At 34.7% G+C, this 18,710-nt stretch overlaps 2 protein-coding genes across 3 annotated transcripts in view; one reads left to right on the plus strand and one right to left on the minus strand.

The window, feature by feature from the left end:
- The window catches only part of LOC101258056 (callose synthase 10), a 54,364-nt gene extending 47,988 nt beyond the window's left edge, over positions 1 to 6,376 (plus strand). Inside the window, exons 42-51 of the mRNA XM_004236267.5 lie at positions 1,493 to 1,540; positions 2,214 to 2,372; positions 2,484 to 2,597; positions 2,699 to 2,787; positions 2,868 to 3,026; positions 3,638 to 3,740; positions 4,068 to 4,187; positions 5,018 to 5,068; positions 5,168 to 5,350; positions 5,873 to 6,376. Of these exons, the coding sequence (XP_004236315.2) occupies positions 1,493 to 1,540; positions 2,214 to 2,372; positions 2,484 to 2,597; positions 2,699 to 2,787; positions 2,868 to 3,026; positions 3,638 to 3,740; positions 4,068 to 4,187; positions 5,018 to 5,068; positions 5,168 to 5,350; positions 5,873 to 6,118 (1,272 nt within the window). The 3' untranslated portion in view covers positions 6,119 to 6,376. The remainder of the gene's footprint in view (positions 1 to 1,492; positions 1,541 to 2,213; positions 2,373 to 2,483; positions 2,598 to 2,698; positions 2,788 to 2,867; positions 3,027 to 3,637; positions 3,741 to 4,067; positions 4,188 to 5,017; positions 5,069 to 5,167; positions 5,351 to 5,872) is intronic.
- Positions 6,377 to 7,402: 1,026 nt separating this feature from the next.
- On the minus strand, positions 7,403 to 16,025 carry LOC101257757 (zinc finger CCCH domain-containing protein 67). Of its 2 annotated transcripts, none has more exons than XM_004236266.5 (6): positions 15,252 to 16,025; positions 14,853 to 14,918; positions 9,517 to 9,636; positions 9,157 to 9,432; positions 8,185 to 8,454; positions 7,403 to 7,936 (listed from the first exon to the last, which is right to left on the minus strand). In XM_004236266.5, exons 1-6 carry the CDS (start codon positions 15,864 to 15,866, stop codon positions 7,754 to 7,756), a joined length of 1,530 nt encoding a protein of 509 aa, XP_004236314.2. In that variant the 5' UTR covers positions 15,867 to 16,025; the 3' UTR covers positions 7,403 to 7,753. The 2 variants fall into 2 exon arrangements, with proteins under 2 accessions (XP_004236314.2, XP_010319044.2); XM_010320742.4 differs by having other exon boundaries at positions 14,853 to 14,921.
- Between the last annotated feature and the right edge of the window lie 2,685 nt (positions 16,026 to 18,710).

Genomic DNA, 18,710 nt, shown 5'->3' on the forward strand with positions numbered 1-18,710 from the left:
AATTAATACAATGGGCAGTATCATTCAATAATTATCATGCAACAATAAGAATCTTACGAATATGTATGAACAAATATAAATAACATGAGTTCATCAATTGAACCTATAACCAAGGATAGTCAAGTTTACGTAATTCACAAGTATCAACAATTCAATCAAATCACAAGTCATGGAATACTATTAACCTATATTCTATTTGATATAAATTTTTCTATATCATAGAAGTACCCACATAACTGCTCATTATCTAATTTATGCGGGACCCCGTATTATTTATTACCCTTGAATCAATTTAATACATCAAAACTAACACTTGAAAGTATCAGGAAATCTCTATTTGCCTCAAATTGAAGCCCAAAGTCAAATCACAAACTAGGGTAAATAAACAGGCATATAAGACTGGTGCTATTGTGGCCCATCATAATGGTTTCGAACGGTCAAAATCTGTTCAAATATGTATTTGCCATAAGAATACGAATCCAATGACACTCATGTTGCTATATTTATTTTCGGTTCGAAAATTGAGTCAAAAGTTACATTTGCGGACAAAGGTTTGAGTGAAAAGCAGAGTTCCCTAACCACAAACACCAAAAGAGTATCCTCGATTGGAAGATTTAGAACTCTTATAATCGTGTAATAAACTCAAGTGAAAAGTTTAGGATCATTACCTTGATACTTTGGATCAAATTTCCAATTTTTCTCTCCCCTTTTCTTCTCTTTTGCTCCCTTCCTTTTCTTTATCAGTGTTTCTTCTTTTTTAATTTTTGTTTGCTGCGTTCTGCTTCTATTTAGCAGACCAGCACGTTGATTTCTTTTTCTGTATTATTAAATTGGGCATTTGCCTTTTCTCTTATTTTTTTTAAACTTCTATGTCATGATCAAATGACCCTTACATTATTGGTTACTACATTCTCCCCACATAACATAACATTCTTCTGGAATGTGGCCAAAACTTTTTTAAAGTGTCAAGATATAAACAGTTCAGTATTCAAGTCCCACTTGTACTCCCAAAATGAATTATCTTCTCCGAAACCCAGCTGATCACCTTGGGATTCATGTCACCCATCGCTGCAAATCTATAATCACATATAAATGCTACGGGAGGGTTAAAATGGGGAAAACAAGTAAAATTCATTAAGTGACTTGGAGGGTCATTATAAAAACATTACAGCTTTCTTTTCCGATCAGTAACTTAATTATTATTTTAGATGTCAGTCTAATGAACTATTGTGAGTCGGTTTTTTCCTATAAAAGATGGCACGACGTCAGGTCACAATATGATATTTGAAACAAAATTAGTACTACTAAAGTGCTCTGTTTCACTCTAACATCTTCACACATTCCAGCAATTGCTTTAGGCACATTTCACTTCTGAACTATAAATGATCAGTCTAAACTATATAGTCCTATCTTCCAGGCTAATTTTATATTTATGTATCTTTTTCCTGTTTGTCGACTGACTTCGTCTCATAATATTTTTTGTAAATTGCAGATGACAGTCCTTACTGTGTATATTTTCTTATATGGAAGAGCATATCTGGTAAAATGTTCCCAACATGTCTCTTTCCTATTATTGTAATAGTCTCTATTGTTTGTCACTTTGTATGTGTGTGGAGTGATGTACATGCACTTTCTTGAGATATCAAACTAGATTAATCTTGCCTCTTTTTGCACTGTCCACTGATGCTTCTAACTTAATTTGTTGGGTCTATTAACATAAATAATGGTAAGGCCCATTTAGAGAAAATAGATGAACTTAACAACTTATCACAAAAAAAGTGAGAAAAGTGCAACATTGGTGAGATCTTCGGCTTTTCTTTATTATTTTGAACGATAAAAATCTTCACAAACATAGTTTGGTATGGGATGTTTGAGAACATTTATCTTTCCCTGGCGTCACTGTCTGACACAGTTAAATATATTTCTAGGAGCTCATAAACCTTACAAAGAAATCATTGAGAAAAAAGGATGGATAAACTGCAGTATTAAATTGTATTCCATGAAAGGATGAGGAACTTTATACACATGTTAAGCATTTAAACCATAACTGCAGCATTGTTAAGTTTCACAGTTCATCCAATTCTACAACATGTTTTGATCCTTCAAATGAGATGAGATGGTATTTGTCTACAGTTATTAGACGGTTGCTGACATTTCTTGATGGGTCCTGCCTGCCATTATATAAGTCTCACCAGTTCTCTTATTTCAAGCAGGCTTTCTCTGGACTAGATGAAGGAATATCGAGGAGAGCTAGATTTCTGGGTAACACTGCACTAAATGCCGCTTTGAATGCTCAATTTTTTGTTCAGATAGGAATTTTCACTGCAGTTCCCATGATTATGGGTTTCATTCTTGAACTTGGTTTGCTAAAGGTATGCATTGTATCTCATGTTATCATATTGATAATAATGGATTTTGTGATTTTGTGTTTGCTTACATTGGTTAGTTATGTTGCTTTGCATTCACATGCACTAATTTTGCAGGCCGTCTTCAGCTTTATTACGATGCAGCTTCAGTTTTGTTCTGTCTTCTTTACTTTTTCGCTTGGGACCAGGACTCACTATTTTGGGCGCACTATCCTTCACGGTGGTGCAAAGGTATGTGGGTCAAATAAATTTCACTCTCAAGGAACTTAAATTTCACTCTCAAGGAACTTATAATAGGCACCAGAATAACCTGTCATGATACTTATAAACAGTACCGGGCGACTGGACGAGGTTTTGTTGTTCGTCACATCAAGTTTGCGGAGAACTATAGGCTTTATTCCAGAAGTCATTTTGTTAAAGCGTGAGTCCTAGATCCCATTAATTTGATTTGTGAATTTTCTTTTGATCCTAGAACTGTCATTGATACTTTGTAATCCCCAGGTTGGAAGTGGCTTTACTTCTTATAGTATACTTGGCTTATGGTTACACGAATGGAAGCACTACTTCCTTTATCTTACTAACTCTCAGCAGTTGGTTCCTTGTCATTTCATGGCTATTTGCTCCCTACATCTTCAATCCCTCTGGATTTGAGTGGCAAAAGTATGTTATTTCTCGTATTTACCGTTCTTTATGGAAATTTCTTTTGTATGATTGGCGCTGCTCTCCACTGCATGCATTTTACACAAGCACCAGTTTTACTGTACCATGTATTTCAAACTGCTTTCTGCCAAAGAAGCAGAGTTGTAGAACATTGATGAGATTTGGTACCATTATAGTTATACTCCCTTCCTACCATTTTTGATTGACCCATTTAACTCTTTTCACATTTTGGTGAAGAAATTCAAAAATGATGTATTAAATTTGAGTTTGGTAAAGAGATGGTTAATCAAATAAGATTAGTCACATCATATATTCCAAAAAAGATAAAGTAGTTACATCATGTAGTATTGTAATATAATTTTTTAAGGATTGTTATAAGTCTCACTTAAGGAGAAATAGTTCATTTCTAGGATGGACAATGGTAGCAAGTAATCAAAGAAAATGGGATGAGGCAGTTGTGACCAATATGTAACCAATTATCCTTTTAAATCATAGTTGTCATCATTTTTTCCTTATCCTTGTTCATGTGTCATCCTCCGACTGTGGTTTGTGATGCTGTTAGAGCTGCTGATAGTTCCTTGATTCTCTCAATACTTGTCATGATTTTACAGGACCGTTGAGGACTTTGATGATTGGACCAACTGGCTTATGTACAAGGGTGGAGTAGGTGTCAAGGGAGACGACAGCTGGGAGTCCTGGTGGGATGAAGAACAGGTCGACTTATGTGTCCTTCTAGTTGTAAATTTTGTTACATAAATTATACCTTCATGAGCTCTCTTGTCCTTGTCAATTGCATACTGGCCTGTACTGTATTACCCACTTGTCTCCTCTTTTTGATGCAAACAGTTGAGACATTTTTAAATTGTGATATTCCTTTCCGTCGCTTTTTTCTGTACTCCCTCTGCCTAAAATAAAATATGAGGAAGTTTTAGGCTACTAGAAACTCCCTCTGTCCTCCAAAAGAAACTGAAAGTTAAAACGAAAAATAAAAAAGGAAGTTCTGGAAATTGCTCTTTCTAACACCAAGTTTTTATATTGCAGATTCATATCCAGACTTTGAGAGGACGGATACTAGAGACTATATTGAGTCTCAGATTTTTTCTCTTCCAGTATGGCATTGTCTATAAACTTCAGTTGACGGAAACAGACACTTCCCTTGCGGTATGTTTTTCATTAGTTGCATACTAAGACAAACATTTAGTTCTCTGTGGAATGAACCAAATGGGCGTTAATGGTTGTTTTTTGTGTGCTTACATGGTTGTTTTTCATGTTAATAAATTGAGTGGATAGCGTTGCAATAAAAAGCACATTCATAGTATACAATTTTCTAATGCAAAACTTATGCTACTATGAACTTGTACATTTTCTCAGTGTGACAGATCTAAAGCTTGTGTGTTCTTGGGCATGCATTTATAGCTTCCTGGAGTAGTTATACTGATGCTTCCTCTCCTTTTTTTCATCTTTGGGGCATAGAAAAAAAATATTGGCTTGTATGACTATTAGATTTGTATATAATGGGAGCTACTCTTGTTGGAATTGTTCTTAATTTAATTTTCTCTTCATCTATTACGTACATTTCATGAAAGATAGTTAAGACTAGAACATATACTTCTAATTCTTTATTCAATTTGCAGATAGATAGGAATCATTTAAACAGATTTTGCTTTAACGGATTTAATAAATAAGTAGGAGAGTTTGATATCAGTGAAAGAAGATGTAAGAACTGTCCAGTGAAAGCCATGTCTGCAAAAATGTTTCCAGCAGGGATACTGCTTTTGATTGATATATGATGCGAGAAAACTTTAATACAGAACACTGCAGCATCCCCTCTGGTTCTGCGAATTTTTTAATTTTTAATAATGTTCTCAGATTTAGTGATGTTATGTTGTGTTACTTTATGTTTTGATTTGAGTGCTACTGTATATTTCTGTGTTGTATTGATTATGTTCTCTTCTGAAGACAACACTAACCGAAACTCTTTGTACAACTAGATATATGGCTTTTCTTGGATTGTACTGGTGGGAGTTGTTATGATCTTCAAGGTATTCATCTATCTGTGATGTTATTGGCTTACTTTATTGAGGCTTATGTAACTGCAATGCCCCAAACTTAAATAATCTTTGGAAACTATCAAATTGCAGATCTTTACTTTCAGCCCTAAAAAATCCACCAACTTCCAGCTCATGCTGCGATTTATTCAAGGAGTTACAGCTTTGGGACTTGTTACAGCTCTTTGCCTTGTTGTGGCTTTTACCAAACTGTCTGTTGCTGATTTGTTTGCTAGTGTCCTCGCCTTTATTGCAACTGGTTGGGCTGTCCTTTGCGTAAGTTAGCTAGCTCCTGGGCTGCTTTCTAACATCTTTTTGTTGCTTCTACTTTCTGACAACTGCTCGCACAATTTACTGCATAGGGGATTCCTTGTTATCTTTATTTGCTTCTGTCTGATATTAAAAATCATCTTCTTTAGTAACTGTTGGCATGTTGGAATAAGTTTACGTCCAAATTTGTTATTAGCATGGTTGAACTCATTTCTGCAATTGTGAATTCTTAACTATCATCCTGTTGGAATGTATAACCACGTCTCTCGTGATGTTCTTTTTAAGTGTTTCCCCAGCGTATATATTTGCATATGTAAGGTATTTATTTTCAGTTTGTGGCAGTTGCACCACTTGTGAGTTCATACTGCAGTCTTTGCACGACCTGGATCCCCCCACACTGACTGTTTTATTTAAGTGTTGAGATCTTTCTATTTGCTAAAACATTTATATCCTAGCATAGATATGTTTATGTGACTGTTTTATCTAAGTTTCTATTTGTTCTTAAACACATTGTAATTTTCGTTGCAGCTGGCAATCACATGGAAGAGGGTTGTGTGGAGTTTGGGTCTGTGGGAATCTGTGAAGGAATTTGCTAGAATGTATGATGCTGGGATGGGTATCATTATTTTTGCTCCAGTGGCAATATTATCATGGTTCCCATTTGTCTCTACCTTCCAGTCGCGGATACTCTTTAACCAAGCATTCAGTCGTGGTCTGGAGATCTCTCTCATTCTTGCTGGGAACAAAGCAAATGTTGAACCCTCGACATTTTAGATTTTAGAAGAAGGCCTATATCCATGTAGAATTTGTATAGTTTGCAAATTGGTAGATTGTATCATATGCCTTTTGTCTAATTATTTCATATTTAGGAGGGCACTCTGAGATGGCAAGTACATTAACTATTTTAGACATCATTTTGGCATCTCAAGTTCCATCTGTAAGTTTGATATGACGTATGGACAAATTTAGCCCTATAATGCAGTATACGTGAAGATGGGGTGACCAAATTTATTTTGGTTGTATTTAGGATCATGAGGTTTAATATTGCATTTTTGTCACACTGCCTATTAAGGAAAGGTGAATTAATTTTGTAATCCTTTACTAATTGTACTTTAGCTTTATGGCTTTTTTTTAAAGAAATCTTTGATTTTTGACAAGATTTGGAAAAAAATGTTTTCTATTCAAATTGTAAGTGTGACTTTTGAGAATCAACTCCATTCTTAGTTTGTTTTTTTTTTTTTGAATTTCCTACCTGGTGTTTGGAGCCCTATTAAATTTGGATAGCAGTGCGTCTTGCTTCCAACAAAATTTTCAGCGGTGTTATCGCTACACATTCAATCTTTCTAGTCAAGTTATTACAGAAAAGTTTTACGTAAAGCTAATAAAATACGCAATAATATCGACGCAAATGTTCAGTACGTAAATAAAGGTTCACAATTCGCTTCACTTATCATGTTCGTTAAAATAATTATTTCACTTATCATGTTCGTTAAAATAATTATTAAGGATAACAATTTCGTTCTTAAAATTTTTAACAATACCAAATATAGAAATTGAGAAAAATAAAGAAGAATAATCTATTAAAATTATCCTTTAAACTAAAGTTATTTCAAGGGTAATGCAAAAGAGGTAACACATGGAATAACAACAGTCATTTACTTGTTAATCCGATGAAGTAATTAATTATGCACAAAAGCATTACTCCTCCAATCTCTAATTATGTATTCTTTCAAAAATTCAAATAAAATTACTTTTACTTTAATAGAAATTGTTCATGAAAGTTACACACATAAAAAGAGATTATATAAAATAAATAAGAATAAAATAGTCAAACTCCTCTTAGATTAAAAAAAAATAATTAAGACATGTAAAGTAATAACTGATTAATTCACCTGACAGACAGTTTTTCTAGTAAATTGACGGCAAATAATATTGAAAAGCAAAATATCACTCAAATATACTCCGAAAGATGCTCAAATATTTCTCAGGAAGAGTATAAAGCTGTGAACACCAAAACGATAACTTCCCATGGAAGCTATGAAAAATACAGGAAAAAGATTTCTGAAAATAGTTTTAGTAAAACAGAAAAAAGTCATGACATGAATGAGATAGATAAAGATTTGAAAATGTATTCAAAGGGGAAAACATGCTAAATAGCCCAGATCAACCCACAAGTATCCCAATATCTTCATTTAATCTAAAACAAAATGCTCTATCAACAATTTACAGTATCCTATTTTGCTTGCGCTTTTAACAACATGAAACATAGAGAGATAAATGTACCATCCTCTAAATAGATCTGAGAACTTATACTCACGTCGGTGGAGTTTTAAGACTCAGAAGATCAACCATTGGCTTATGGTTTTAAACTAAACTCTAGATGGAACTGGTCTCATACAGACTGCTGTACTAGTGATCCACTTCCAGGTGCTGTCCTTGCCATCCTAGAGACATTTGTGATTGCTCACGTTGATCAAAGCCAGACTCGGCAGCTGATGCAGATCCAACATAATTTTCTGGATGATCAAACTTACAAGCAGGGCCATACTTGCATATTCCATAGCGGCTGTAGAATGAGCAGACGGTTTGATCCTGCATTTACAAAAAAATGAAAGAAAAAAAAAAGGCGCGTCGGTGGAACAAAAGTCAGCAACTTGAAAAAATGAGTACTGCAAATAGATAACTTAGATACTTTCCAGAAAAGTAATTTATGTTGGTGCAAGTATTTTGGCTCAACTTGGTTTAATCACCTATAACACATTTGACCTATATCATAAAAATTAAAAATTCATGGAAGAAAAATCAAACAAGTTTAAGATCCAGAAAGAATAAAAACTTACAGGTCTTAGCGGCAGGCCCTTGTCATTAAGAGTACTTGAGTTTGCTTTTGATATTCTAGACTTTGGATGATGAAATTTGCAGCTAGATCTGTATTTACAGTCTCCAAATTTAATGAAGTAACTGCATTCAGGTTGACCAGGACGTTCAGGATATTCTTCAACCTGCTGTGACTGTTGAGACCGTGGATAGAAATTGGTCTTTGCCGGGTTGTTCATCGCATATGCTGGAGGAGTAGGTAGTCTTTTCTCTGATGTTGGATAGGCCGGGGCCTCAAACAGCAAAAACGAAGAAACAAGTAAGCTCAGGAAGCAAAGGTGTCTAGCAACTGTTCAGAATAATAAAGACTGCTTTTAAGAAAATAGGCAAAGTAAAACAAGAACCTCCTCAAGAAATTTCACAGCAAATGAGAATGTAACATAAACTTTTTGATTAAGAATAATATTAAACTAATCTATTTTGTTTAGCATTTATCATATTGCCCAATAACTAGTAAGTTCCTTTCTGGCCCAAGAATGAGTGCCTTGACATTTAATGGGACCAAGCATAGTCCTTAAGGTAAATCTATAATATACCAGTAAAGTTACCATCTCCATCTACAGAAATAGACGTTAAAACCATATAATATCACTTGCCTGGATGGAAGTACCTGCTTCAGATAATTCCGGAAAGAGGTCAGAAGGACCAAGTTAAGTACTAGAGATATGATAATGCTATCTTCAGAAAACACATCTTTTTTGATAAGGTGATAAAATAATATTAAAGATGGGAAACAAGCACCAGCATACAAGCAGAAGGTAGAAAACATTACAATACAGAGCACACATCATAAACAACATACAACAGATAATAAGCTATGTTATGGACTACCTGATAGGCTGATACCATTCCAGCATACCAGAAGGTACAACATTCAATACAGAGAACACATCATAAATAACATGCAACAAATAATAAGCCAAGTTATGGACTACCTGATACCCATTCCATTCAGTATTTGGAGAATCAGTGCCTTGGGTTGGTAGGTACATATTTGGTACATAAGGAGCTGTGTCATTCAATGCTCTTGGCGGAGACCAAGAAGATGCAGATGAATGTGAGGCAGCTTGTACAGGAACAGCTCCAGTGTTGTTATGTCCAGAAGATAGATCAGCTCCAGCCACAGTGGTAGGATCAGGATGATGAAACCTACAATTGGACCCATACTTGCAAGAGCCAGTACGCATATAGTAAGGGCACTCCCTTTCCCCCTGAAATGAAGATTAACAAATATGACCCCTTGAGAGAAAATGATCAGAGTTACAAACTTCTGAAACAGCAGAAAGAAGTAAAACCGATCGGATGGGCAGGCCAAGAAAGTTGAACTCCACAATTGGTGAAATGGCACCCTTTTCCCTACTATGATTAAATTTACAAGCTTTTCCATACTTGCAACCCCCTGATGTCAGGTAATACTGCAAAGCAAAAAAATGGAGATCAAGACACAAGTAATTACCAAAATCAAGAAAGTTCTTGGGTATTGTATCCAAATTACTTACTGCATAAAAAAGATATTAAGTTTCGTCAACAAAAGAAATGAACACACATTCTAAAAGCAGTAGGACCAGGGATTAAAAAGCACAAAAGAATTTAAAAAGAGTACACAAAATTCAGAAAATAACAAAGAAAAACAGTTGTACCAACAATTAAATATTCTAATAGCTACTGTTCTCGTCATTATTTTTATCAAGCTTTTTCGTAATTGTCAACCCATGAATCATTTAAAGCAAACAACACATGTCCGCATCATTAACAAAAATCAATTTCAATCATTGCATAAGGCAAAGGATCCTAAGTAGACACATCAAGATAGTCAAGGTTTTACTTATAGCTTCTACATGACATACGATCATGTTTCCTTATCCCAAAAGCACAGTCGGCCATGTTTCAGTCCCATCTCAAAATATATCCAAGAAGATATTTAAGAACGCTGCATAAATGAAATATTGATTTTCTGTATGTAAACAAATTGCACCATAGGAATAACTGAGCAGTGTTGTTTTGAATTTTATGTGTATCAAACTATGGCTCATCTAAAATACTACAATTCGGATGTGGGAATTTACATAGTATGATAAGGAAATTTACATAGTTCCTTGCAAGAGAAGCATTTTCTTCACCATACAAAACCTTTAATTGGAGATCTCTAAAATTTACCTACTTATGCAATCGAAAATCACTACTCTGACAAACTCCAATAAGAAAATTACTAAAACAGAGCAAAAGCAGAGGGAACATCATAATCAACTCACTGCCCTGGCCATAAATCTACTAGCAGTGATAAATAGGTAAGGTTCTAGTACAAGGGATATCAACAACTCCCCCCTAACAGAGAGAAGGGATAACAAACCTCTCCAACCTTAGTAGAAAAGGTGGGAATCTTCTCCTAAGTGTTCCAACTTAAAGGCCCAGATACAGATGGAAAAAAGTAGAATCTATCGTGCTGCTTTTCAAATTTATGATACAGCGAGTATTAGATCTTAAATAGTTCAGGACCTTACTGGAATGCAAATTCTTACTGCTTCTTACCAAATAAGTTTTCCATCCTTTTGTTCCTAGATCCTACTTGTTTTAGGGCCTCTCTTATTTTCCTTTGTATATCAACCAATATCTATTGAATTTGAGACGAATTCTAAAAAACTGGTTTCACAGAGATGCATTTGAAATCTTAAGAGGGACTACGAAATTTATGTCATAGAAATCAGCAGGGTATGAATGTATCGCCTTCGTTCTTCAATCCAGAAAAATTAGTAACCATGTAAAATCTACACACGAGACTTTATATCAGAAAATTCTACACCATAGAAGATAACTTTGATGTATCAAAAGAAATCTTTGTATAAAAAAATTGCATACAAAATCTTCAACAAAATATATTGTTCTATACCTAGAGCATCCAATCATCTACTGGTTGGGATATTATATGTGCTCAAAACATGCACACAAACAAGAACAACAGCATACCAGGCATAGTCCCATAAGTGGGGTCTAGGGAGGGTACAATGTGCACATAACTGATCCCTACATTGTCAGGTATAGAGACTGATTTGTTTCTGATAGACCCTCGGCTCCAAAAAAGCAAATAACACAACATTTATGAAGATAGGAGCAATGATAATAGCGGGATAGTAAGAAAATAACGGCATACAAGAGAACAAGTAGTAGTAGAAAACTGAGTGTGAAAAATATATAGAAATAGTACAATAATGAAAATACAGAAAATAATACTTATACTCTAATCAGAGAGACACGAAACTATTTACTTATAGCCTTCGACCCGAATCCTCAACCTCCATACCCTCCTATCAAGGGTCATGTCCACCAGGCTAGAGATGTTGAACATTCGAAACTGTGAAGTTACTTCTAAATATCAACACCATTTTTAATTCCAAGAACATGTTACAATTTTATGACCTACTTTATACTTCCACTATTCATCAAGTCCTCCATATGGCAACAGGATCTAATTAATCCTCATCTGGGGATAAACTTCATATTTATCAGCAATGACTCCTTCTCTGATGCATTTAAATTCAGGCATAGGAGCTGAGAAGAGGTAATGTTATAGATATAGATAGGTATGGAATATAATAAGTTGGACTGCTTAACAAAGTACTCGTGAGCAAGATTTCTTTCCCTTTTTAGACCAGTACCTCTTCTCAGCTTTTCTGATTGTTGGTTTTGACACTATACAACTTATGCGTCGCACATAATGCTAGGCATAGATACAACTTCAAAGAGAGTAATATTACAGTTGAAGGCATCCGCTAACTTCTTAATGTTGAGTGCCTCACACCCTAAATGATCTCATACTTTTACATATTTATCCTCAACCTTGATATTGTCTGGAACCATAGTATTCCATTATTAGGTAGGTGAAAGAACGCATCTTTCTGTATTCTGTAACAAAAAACCAATAGATTATCTGCAAAAAGCGACTCACATATCAAACTTTCCCACCGTTCTAGATGTAAAACATCTAATATAGTCCCCATCACCAATGTATATGCCATCCTAATAAATGTATCTCATGTCCATTATGAAAAACACCACACCATAAGGTATAAAAGGTCCCCTTGACATATGCCTATTGGTCTTCTGACAAAGTTTGTAGATTCTAAAAAATGACCAAATCAAGAATACAATTGATATTTCTCCAATCTCATTTGAAACCATTCTATTCATCTTTTCTCTAATAATGTTTCTCCATCCCAGTGCGGAAAGAATTGATTGTCATTGTAGAGCGTCTTTTTTACTACAGCTCACAGAGTAGTTCAACCTCCACTTTTATCATGTAATGATTCACTCGCTAGCCATCAGAGTCATGTCAAATGTCTATCTTCCTTCAACAAGCAGTTTTAGATGAGGTTTTGTGACCTCTAGCACTTCCTTAGGTTTAAAGAAGGTACTTCGGAAAAAATTTAAGTCTTCTGTTGGACTTGTAGGCCTAAATTTACTTAACATTCAGCCTGCATTCTTCTTCGACTAATCACAACAATGGATTAAGTGAGACTCCTCCTGAATTCGTAGAGTGAATATAATTTAGCTTAGCCCATTGACAATGCTCTCCTCCATTTTGTTCAACATAAATAAAAGAATGTTGTTGTGGATCCATCCTAACTCGGAGCTTCATCTCCCCACACTACTTATGACTGCCTGTCTGCCTCCTTATGCCCTCCTCCAAAACATCCAATATCAACCACATAACTCCCCTAGGTTCCAATCTTGCTGCCCAACCTACATCATCTGTATGCAATCATGTAAAGAATCCCTTAATAACCCCTCATTCCTCTCCTTTAACCCTTTACCCCCTGATCCATCAACCCTATTGGTCTCCAGTCATTTGTATCTTCTAAAACTCAGATTCCACCCTTGGCTTGACCATATCTCTGCCACAGTCGCCCTTATCTGCTGGTTTAGCCTGAAAATATCCAGGAACAAAGTTTTTAAAGATCCTTGTTCTAGCCATTTATCTTCCCAGAAAGAGGTTCTCCTACCATTACCCAATTTAATATTGCAGTTTCCTCTGAGCTTTGGCCACTGGTTTCTGATGGCTCTCCAAAGAGCTTGCTCACTGGAAGCAAATTTCCACAGCCACTTCATCATATAGCACTGGTTCTGCATATCTAAATTCCTTATCTCCACCCCCCTTACTTAGTGTTTATCATGTTAGCTGGTTCTTCTTTTCCCTCGTTTTTCTCTTTTCTCATCCTACAAACCCTTCCTTTTCTACTGAACTCTAAAATTACATTCATCAACTCCCTCAAATTTATTTCTAACTCTTTCAAACGCCTTCCTAAACCTGATTCTTAAACTGTTCTCAAATAGCTTTAAAACAGAAAGGAATCCCTTGGACATGGAATTTTGGTTTCTCCAATTCTAACTATCTCCCCAAAGTCGCTTGTGACTATATGTTTTTAAACTCATTATTATGCTGGGACTATCAATATAGAATACAGAGGAAAGGAACTGGAACTTGGGTAGCAACAGCTTCCGAGCAATTCACATAAGAAATGTGTTGAGTCTCAACCTTAATCTTCACAGAGTGAACATTCGCACCTAGATTCTTTTGCTCTTATTAATTGAATAAAAGCCAAATGGCAAGTGTTCAACCCTTGTGATTAACGATATTTTTCCCCTTGTTTGTTTTTAAGTAGGATGCTAAGTGGACCTCGACTAATATAGGGGCAACCTGGTAAAACTCACAAGCATCGATAGACTGTAAACTTACCCTCCAAAACTGGAACGAAATGATTCACACTGTGTGTTGTTGCTGAATTCAAGGATCAGACACCAATGTATTGCTCCTACGCCCCAACCATTAAACTATCCATTCCATCAAAAAAATACTGATGGTTTACCTTTTGGCTTTCATGTTCAAAACATCAATGTTTACCAAATTAATCTAGACATTAGCTTTCTCTTGGTTTCCCTCCCATATACTAGGGCTGCAACATGATCTGAAACACTCTCTTTGTACCAGTTTATGTCGCATACTTTCTCTTATAGTTTGTCTCAAGAAAATGTCACATAACTGCTTAGACTTATCATCCCCAGTTTACCTTTAGAAAAAAGTTCACCTTCCACGAGGGAGAAATTTGAAAGATCGTGTAGAACTCGCACTGCCTCTAATTTAATTGTTGATATTTACCATAGGTGTCAAAAACCTCTTATATTTTCTTGAACCACAGGTGCAAGGAAGAATCCCCACATAAAATGGGATAAATGAAGCAAAACCACTTCCTACACATCAATCATTTATAGAACACCCTGTCCCTGATCATAACCTTCACAATCTCAATGATGACTACCCAAATGAATCAGCGAGAGAGAAATAGAGAGAGGAGAGAGACAGCATTTGACAATCCATTTTATTTACTGTTAAAAGTAGGATCTATAATTCTGGACCAGCTATCAGCAAAAGTAATGTGTTAGCACTTAGCATTAGATCTGAACACCAGAGATCAAATTTGCCAATGAATCTAAGTTTCTAATTTCAGATTAGATCTAACAGCACCATGTTATGATATCTTTATCCTCGATCAAAGTAATTACTCATAAAAGAACAAGAACAGTATATCCAAAGATTTGCATTTTCTGCCCTAATAAGCAAATGTTAAATTCCACCAACCTTGCATTCAATCTGCCCTGGCCTCTCCTGGCTGTCTTCCCTTTGCTTCCCCTTCTCCTTTGTCCCCTGCTGAATAATTGACAGAAGAAGCTAACATCAGTTAAGCTTCAAAATAGAACCAATATTAAGACAACAAATGTAATGAATACCACATCAAAGATTAAATGACCTCCCTCTAAAACCAATAAATTGCAATCCTACTCATTGATTAGGAAAAAACGTCAACCAAAAGCATTACTTCAATGAGCATTGCAGCAGATAAAAAAGAAAGTAAATCACACCATTATCCTCTGAAAATAAGATTCATCTAGACCATACCCCTAGCAGTCAATTTTACTAGATCGACCAAAAAATGAACTTTGCTTACAAAGTAGCATCAATTCCGGCTGCAAATCGTACCTGGATTCTTCTTCTGGAAGGGTGATTAAACTTGCAATTCGATCCAAATTTACACATCCCTGTTTTCATATAATAAGGACAATCCTGAGCATCAGGTCTTAAAGGATAATTAATCTTCCTCTTATTAATCCTATTAGCATTAAACCCTGCTTCCTTAGAATCCCCTTCATAACCATTTTCGTTTTCCCCATCAATCTCATCGTCATTCCTACTTCCACTCCTGTTTTCATCACCATCCTCACCATACTGATCATAACCATATTCACCTACATATCCCCATCCATCATCATTCCCTTCAACATTTCCAAGCTCGTCTTCCAATTTTTCCTTGAGTTTTCCACTTTCTTCACGATCAAGGCGGTGAAGATCTTTGCTTCGTCCATCCTCATCCAGAACCTGGCTCAAGACCAGATTTTTAAGCTCTTCGCAAATGGCTTGCATCGCCATCTCATCATCATCGTCATTCTCATCAGCTTTTGGCTGATTTTGGTCAGGGTTTTGGAAATTGAGATCGGACGATAACAACAATGTTTCAGAATTCTGGGATTGAATCCCAAATTCTTCAGTTTGATCTGGTAATTGATTGTGATTTTGGTGTTGTTCAATTGCTTCCATTGTTGTTGCTCTGCATTTCAATCAGTAAAAACCCTAATTGAGGAATTCAGTAAAGTGAGTGAGTTTGAATGAGACAGTGGCTAATGAGTCAAAATTAATACGAGTAGTACTCCACCTAATTGTACTTGTTTTTTCTCTGTCTTTGCTTTATTTAATTTTGGGAGAAGCGTCAAATATGCCCCTAAATTATTTGAAAAGGTTTAGATATATCCTTCGTTTAAAATTTGGTCCATTTCTATCCTCGCCGTCCAACTTTTGGTCTACCTATGCCCTTTTGGACGTTAGTTGACCAACTCGGAATATCCAACTCATTTTATTTTTATTTAAATGTCAAATGAATTTTCCACGTCATTTTTATGTATTATCACTTGATATTTATATTCAAAGGAAAAGGGTCAAATATGCCCCTAAACTATTCGAAAGGTCTAGATATACCCCGGTTTAAAGTTTGGTCAATTTATACCCTCGCGTCCAAACTTTTGGTCTACATAACCCTTATGGGTGTTAGTTGGTCAATTCGAAATATCCAACTCATTTTACTTCTTTAAATGCCAAATGGATTTTTCACATCATTTTTATATATTATTACTTGACATTTATATTAAAAGAGAAAGGAGTCTTTTATGCCCCTAACTATCCGACCTAATTTTAAAACACATATACGACCCGTCTTTTAAATTATCTATACAACCCGACCCTTTTTTTAAAATACCCTATATGGGTCGGATTAGGGCATAATTGAACCATTTAAATGGCGAACACTATCGTGCTCTGATTGGAACCGCCGAGGAATCAATGGCACGACAACTAAAGGAAAAGGAAGTCGAGGTTTGAAAAGCGTTTTGGCGTAACGCAGAGCTGGAGGCGCAAACCTGGCAAGCAAGGGATAGTGCAGAGGAATTCACCGCAACAACGTTACAAACACAACTGCAAGCTGCAGCAGGCGATGATGATGTAAATAACAAAATAATTCACACATATATGAGTCGGATTAGGGACATAATTGAACCATTTAAAAGACGATCGTATATGTGTTTTAAAATTGGATCGGATAGTTAGGGCATAAGTGATCCTTTTCTCTTTTAATATAAATGTCAAGTGTTAATATATTTAAATGATGTGAAATCCATTTGGCATTTGAAGAAAAGTAAAATGAGTTGGATATTTCGAATTGACCAACTAACACCCATATGAGCATATGTAGACCAAAAGTTGGACGCGGGGTATAAATTGACCAAACTTTAAACGGAGTATATCTAGACCTTTCGAATAGTTTAGGGGCATATTTGACCCTTTTCCCTTGAATATAAATGTCAAGTGATAATACATAAAAATGACGTGAAAAATCCATTTGGCATTTAAATAAAAGTAAAATGAGTAAGATATTCCGAGTTGTTCAACTAACGCCCAAAAGGACATATGTAGACCAAAAGTTGGACGGCGAGGGTATAAATGGACCAAACTTTAAACGGAGGGTATATCTAAACCTTTTCAAATAGTTTAGGGGCATATTTGACCCTTTTCCCTTTAATTTTTTATGATTTCCTCTTTTATCCTTCTAATTAATTTAAACATTTTCTTTTTAAATGGTGCTCCAAGGAAAAATAATAATAATATTTCCATTTTACTTGTTTGCTATATTTAATTTTAAAATAGTTATTTATTTTTATTTGTTCATTTTAAAAAATAAGATATTTTTTTATTTTTTAATGTATTTCATCAAATATTAAATTCATTATATTTAAAAATAATATAACAAAAAAAATTATTTATTATTAGGTAATTTCTTCGCGTTTTGCGTGGTCGAAAATTATAATTGCATTAAAACTGAAAATAATTCTTTACTAATATCTATACATTAAAAATAATGGAAAGAATAGGTTCTTAAAAAATATTAGCGATTTTTCAAAATGAATTTGATCATTTGTCATTATAACATAACTCAAGAACCTCTAATGAATGAATTATTTAGGATATAATAAGTCGTGAACTCTTTAATCAATATTAAAAGGAAAATAAAGAAGAAAATAAAAATACATACACAATGGCATTTTGTAAGAAAAAAAAACAATTAAGTTGCATAGATTATATAATTGTGATATATGTCTCGGGGGGGAATTCAAAAAAGAAATTACACTTAAACATGAAAGTAATTATAACTTTTAAACTTGCATAATGAATTTATTCAATTGATAAGTGAAACTTCATATCTACATTGAAATAAATAGATAATGCAACCTTATATATTGTACTTTCAAGGTATAGAACATTATATAGAATATCAAAACATGAATTTCTAGAACCGAGTACAATAATTATTTATAGCTGAATAAATATACTTATTATATGTCTATATATTCAATATAATCGGAGACAATAATTTTGCAGAAACATAAACAATAAAGTTTAAAATATGTATTCAAAAATAACAATTAACATCATAAAACATAAATTAATGACTGTAGAAAAATTTTCAGAATATGTAAAAATAGAAAGAAATAGAAAGGAAAAAATCAAGTTCATTGAATGCACAGTGTCCTTTTAAGAAAATTATTCCCCTCTAATGCTTGAAGTAATGGTGGAGCCACCTTGTTTCGCCAGAAAATTAGTACTATACATGGTTAAAATAATTTTGTAGGTATATATAGTAGATGTTGAATCCCCTCGACTACTTCGTGTGTCTATTTCTTCAGATTTTGAACCCCCTTATTGAAATTATTGGCTTCGTCACTGGCTTGAGGTTCAAAGAATTAAATCCTCTTGGCATGGAATTATGATTTTATTGACCAACGTATAGACACAAAAACAATATATGGCGTCAGTATGCCACTCAATAGGAGTAAA

This window comes from Solanum lycopersicum, chromosome 3 (genome assembly GCF_036512215.1).
Source record: "Solanum lycopersicum chromosome 3, SLM_r2.1".
NCBI lineage: Eukaryota > Viridiplantae > Streptophyta > Magnoliopsida > Solanales > Solanaceae > Solanum > Solanum lycopersicum.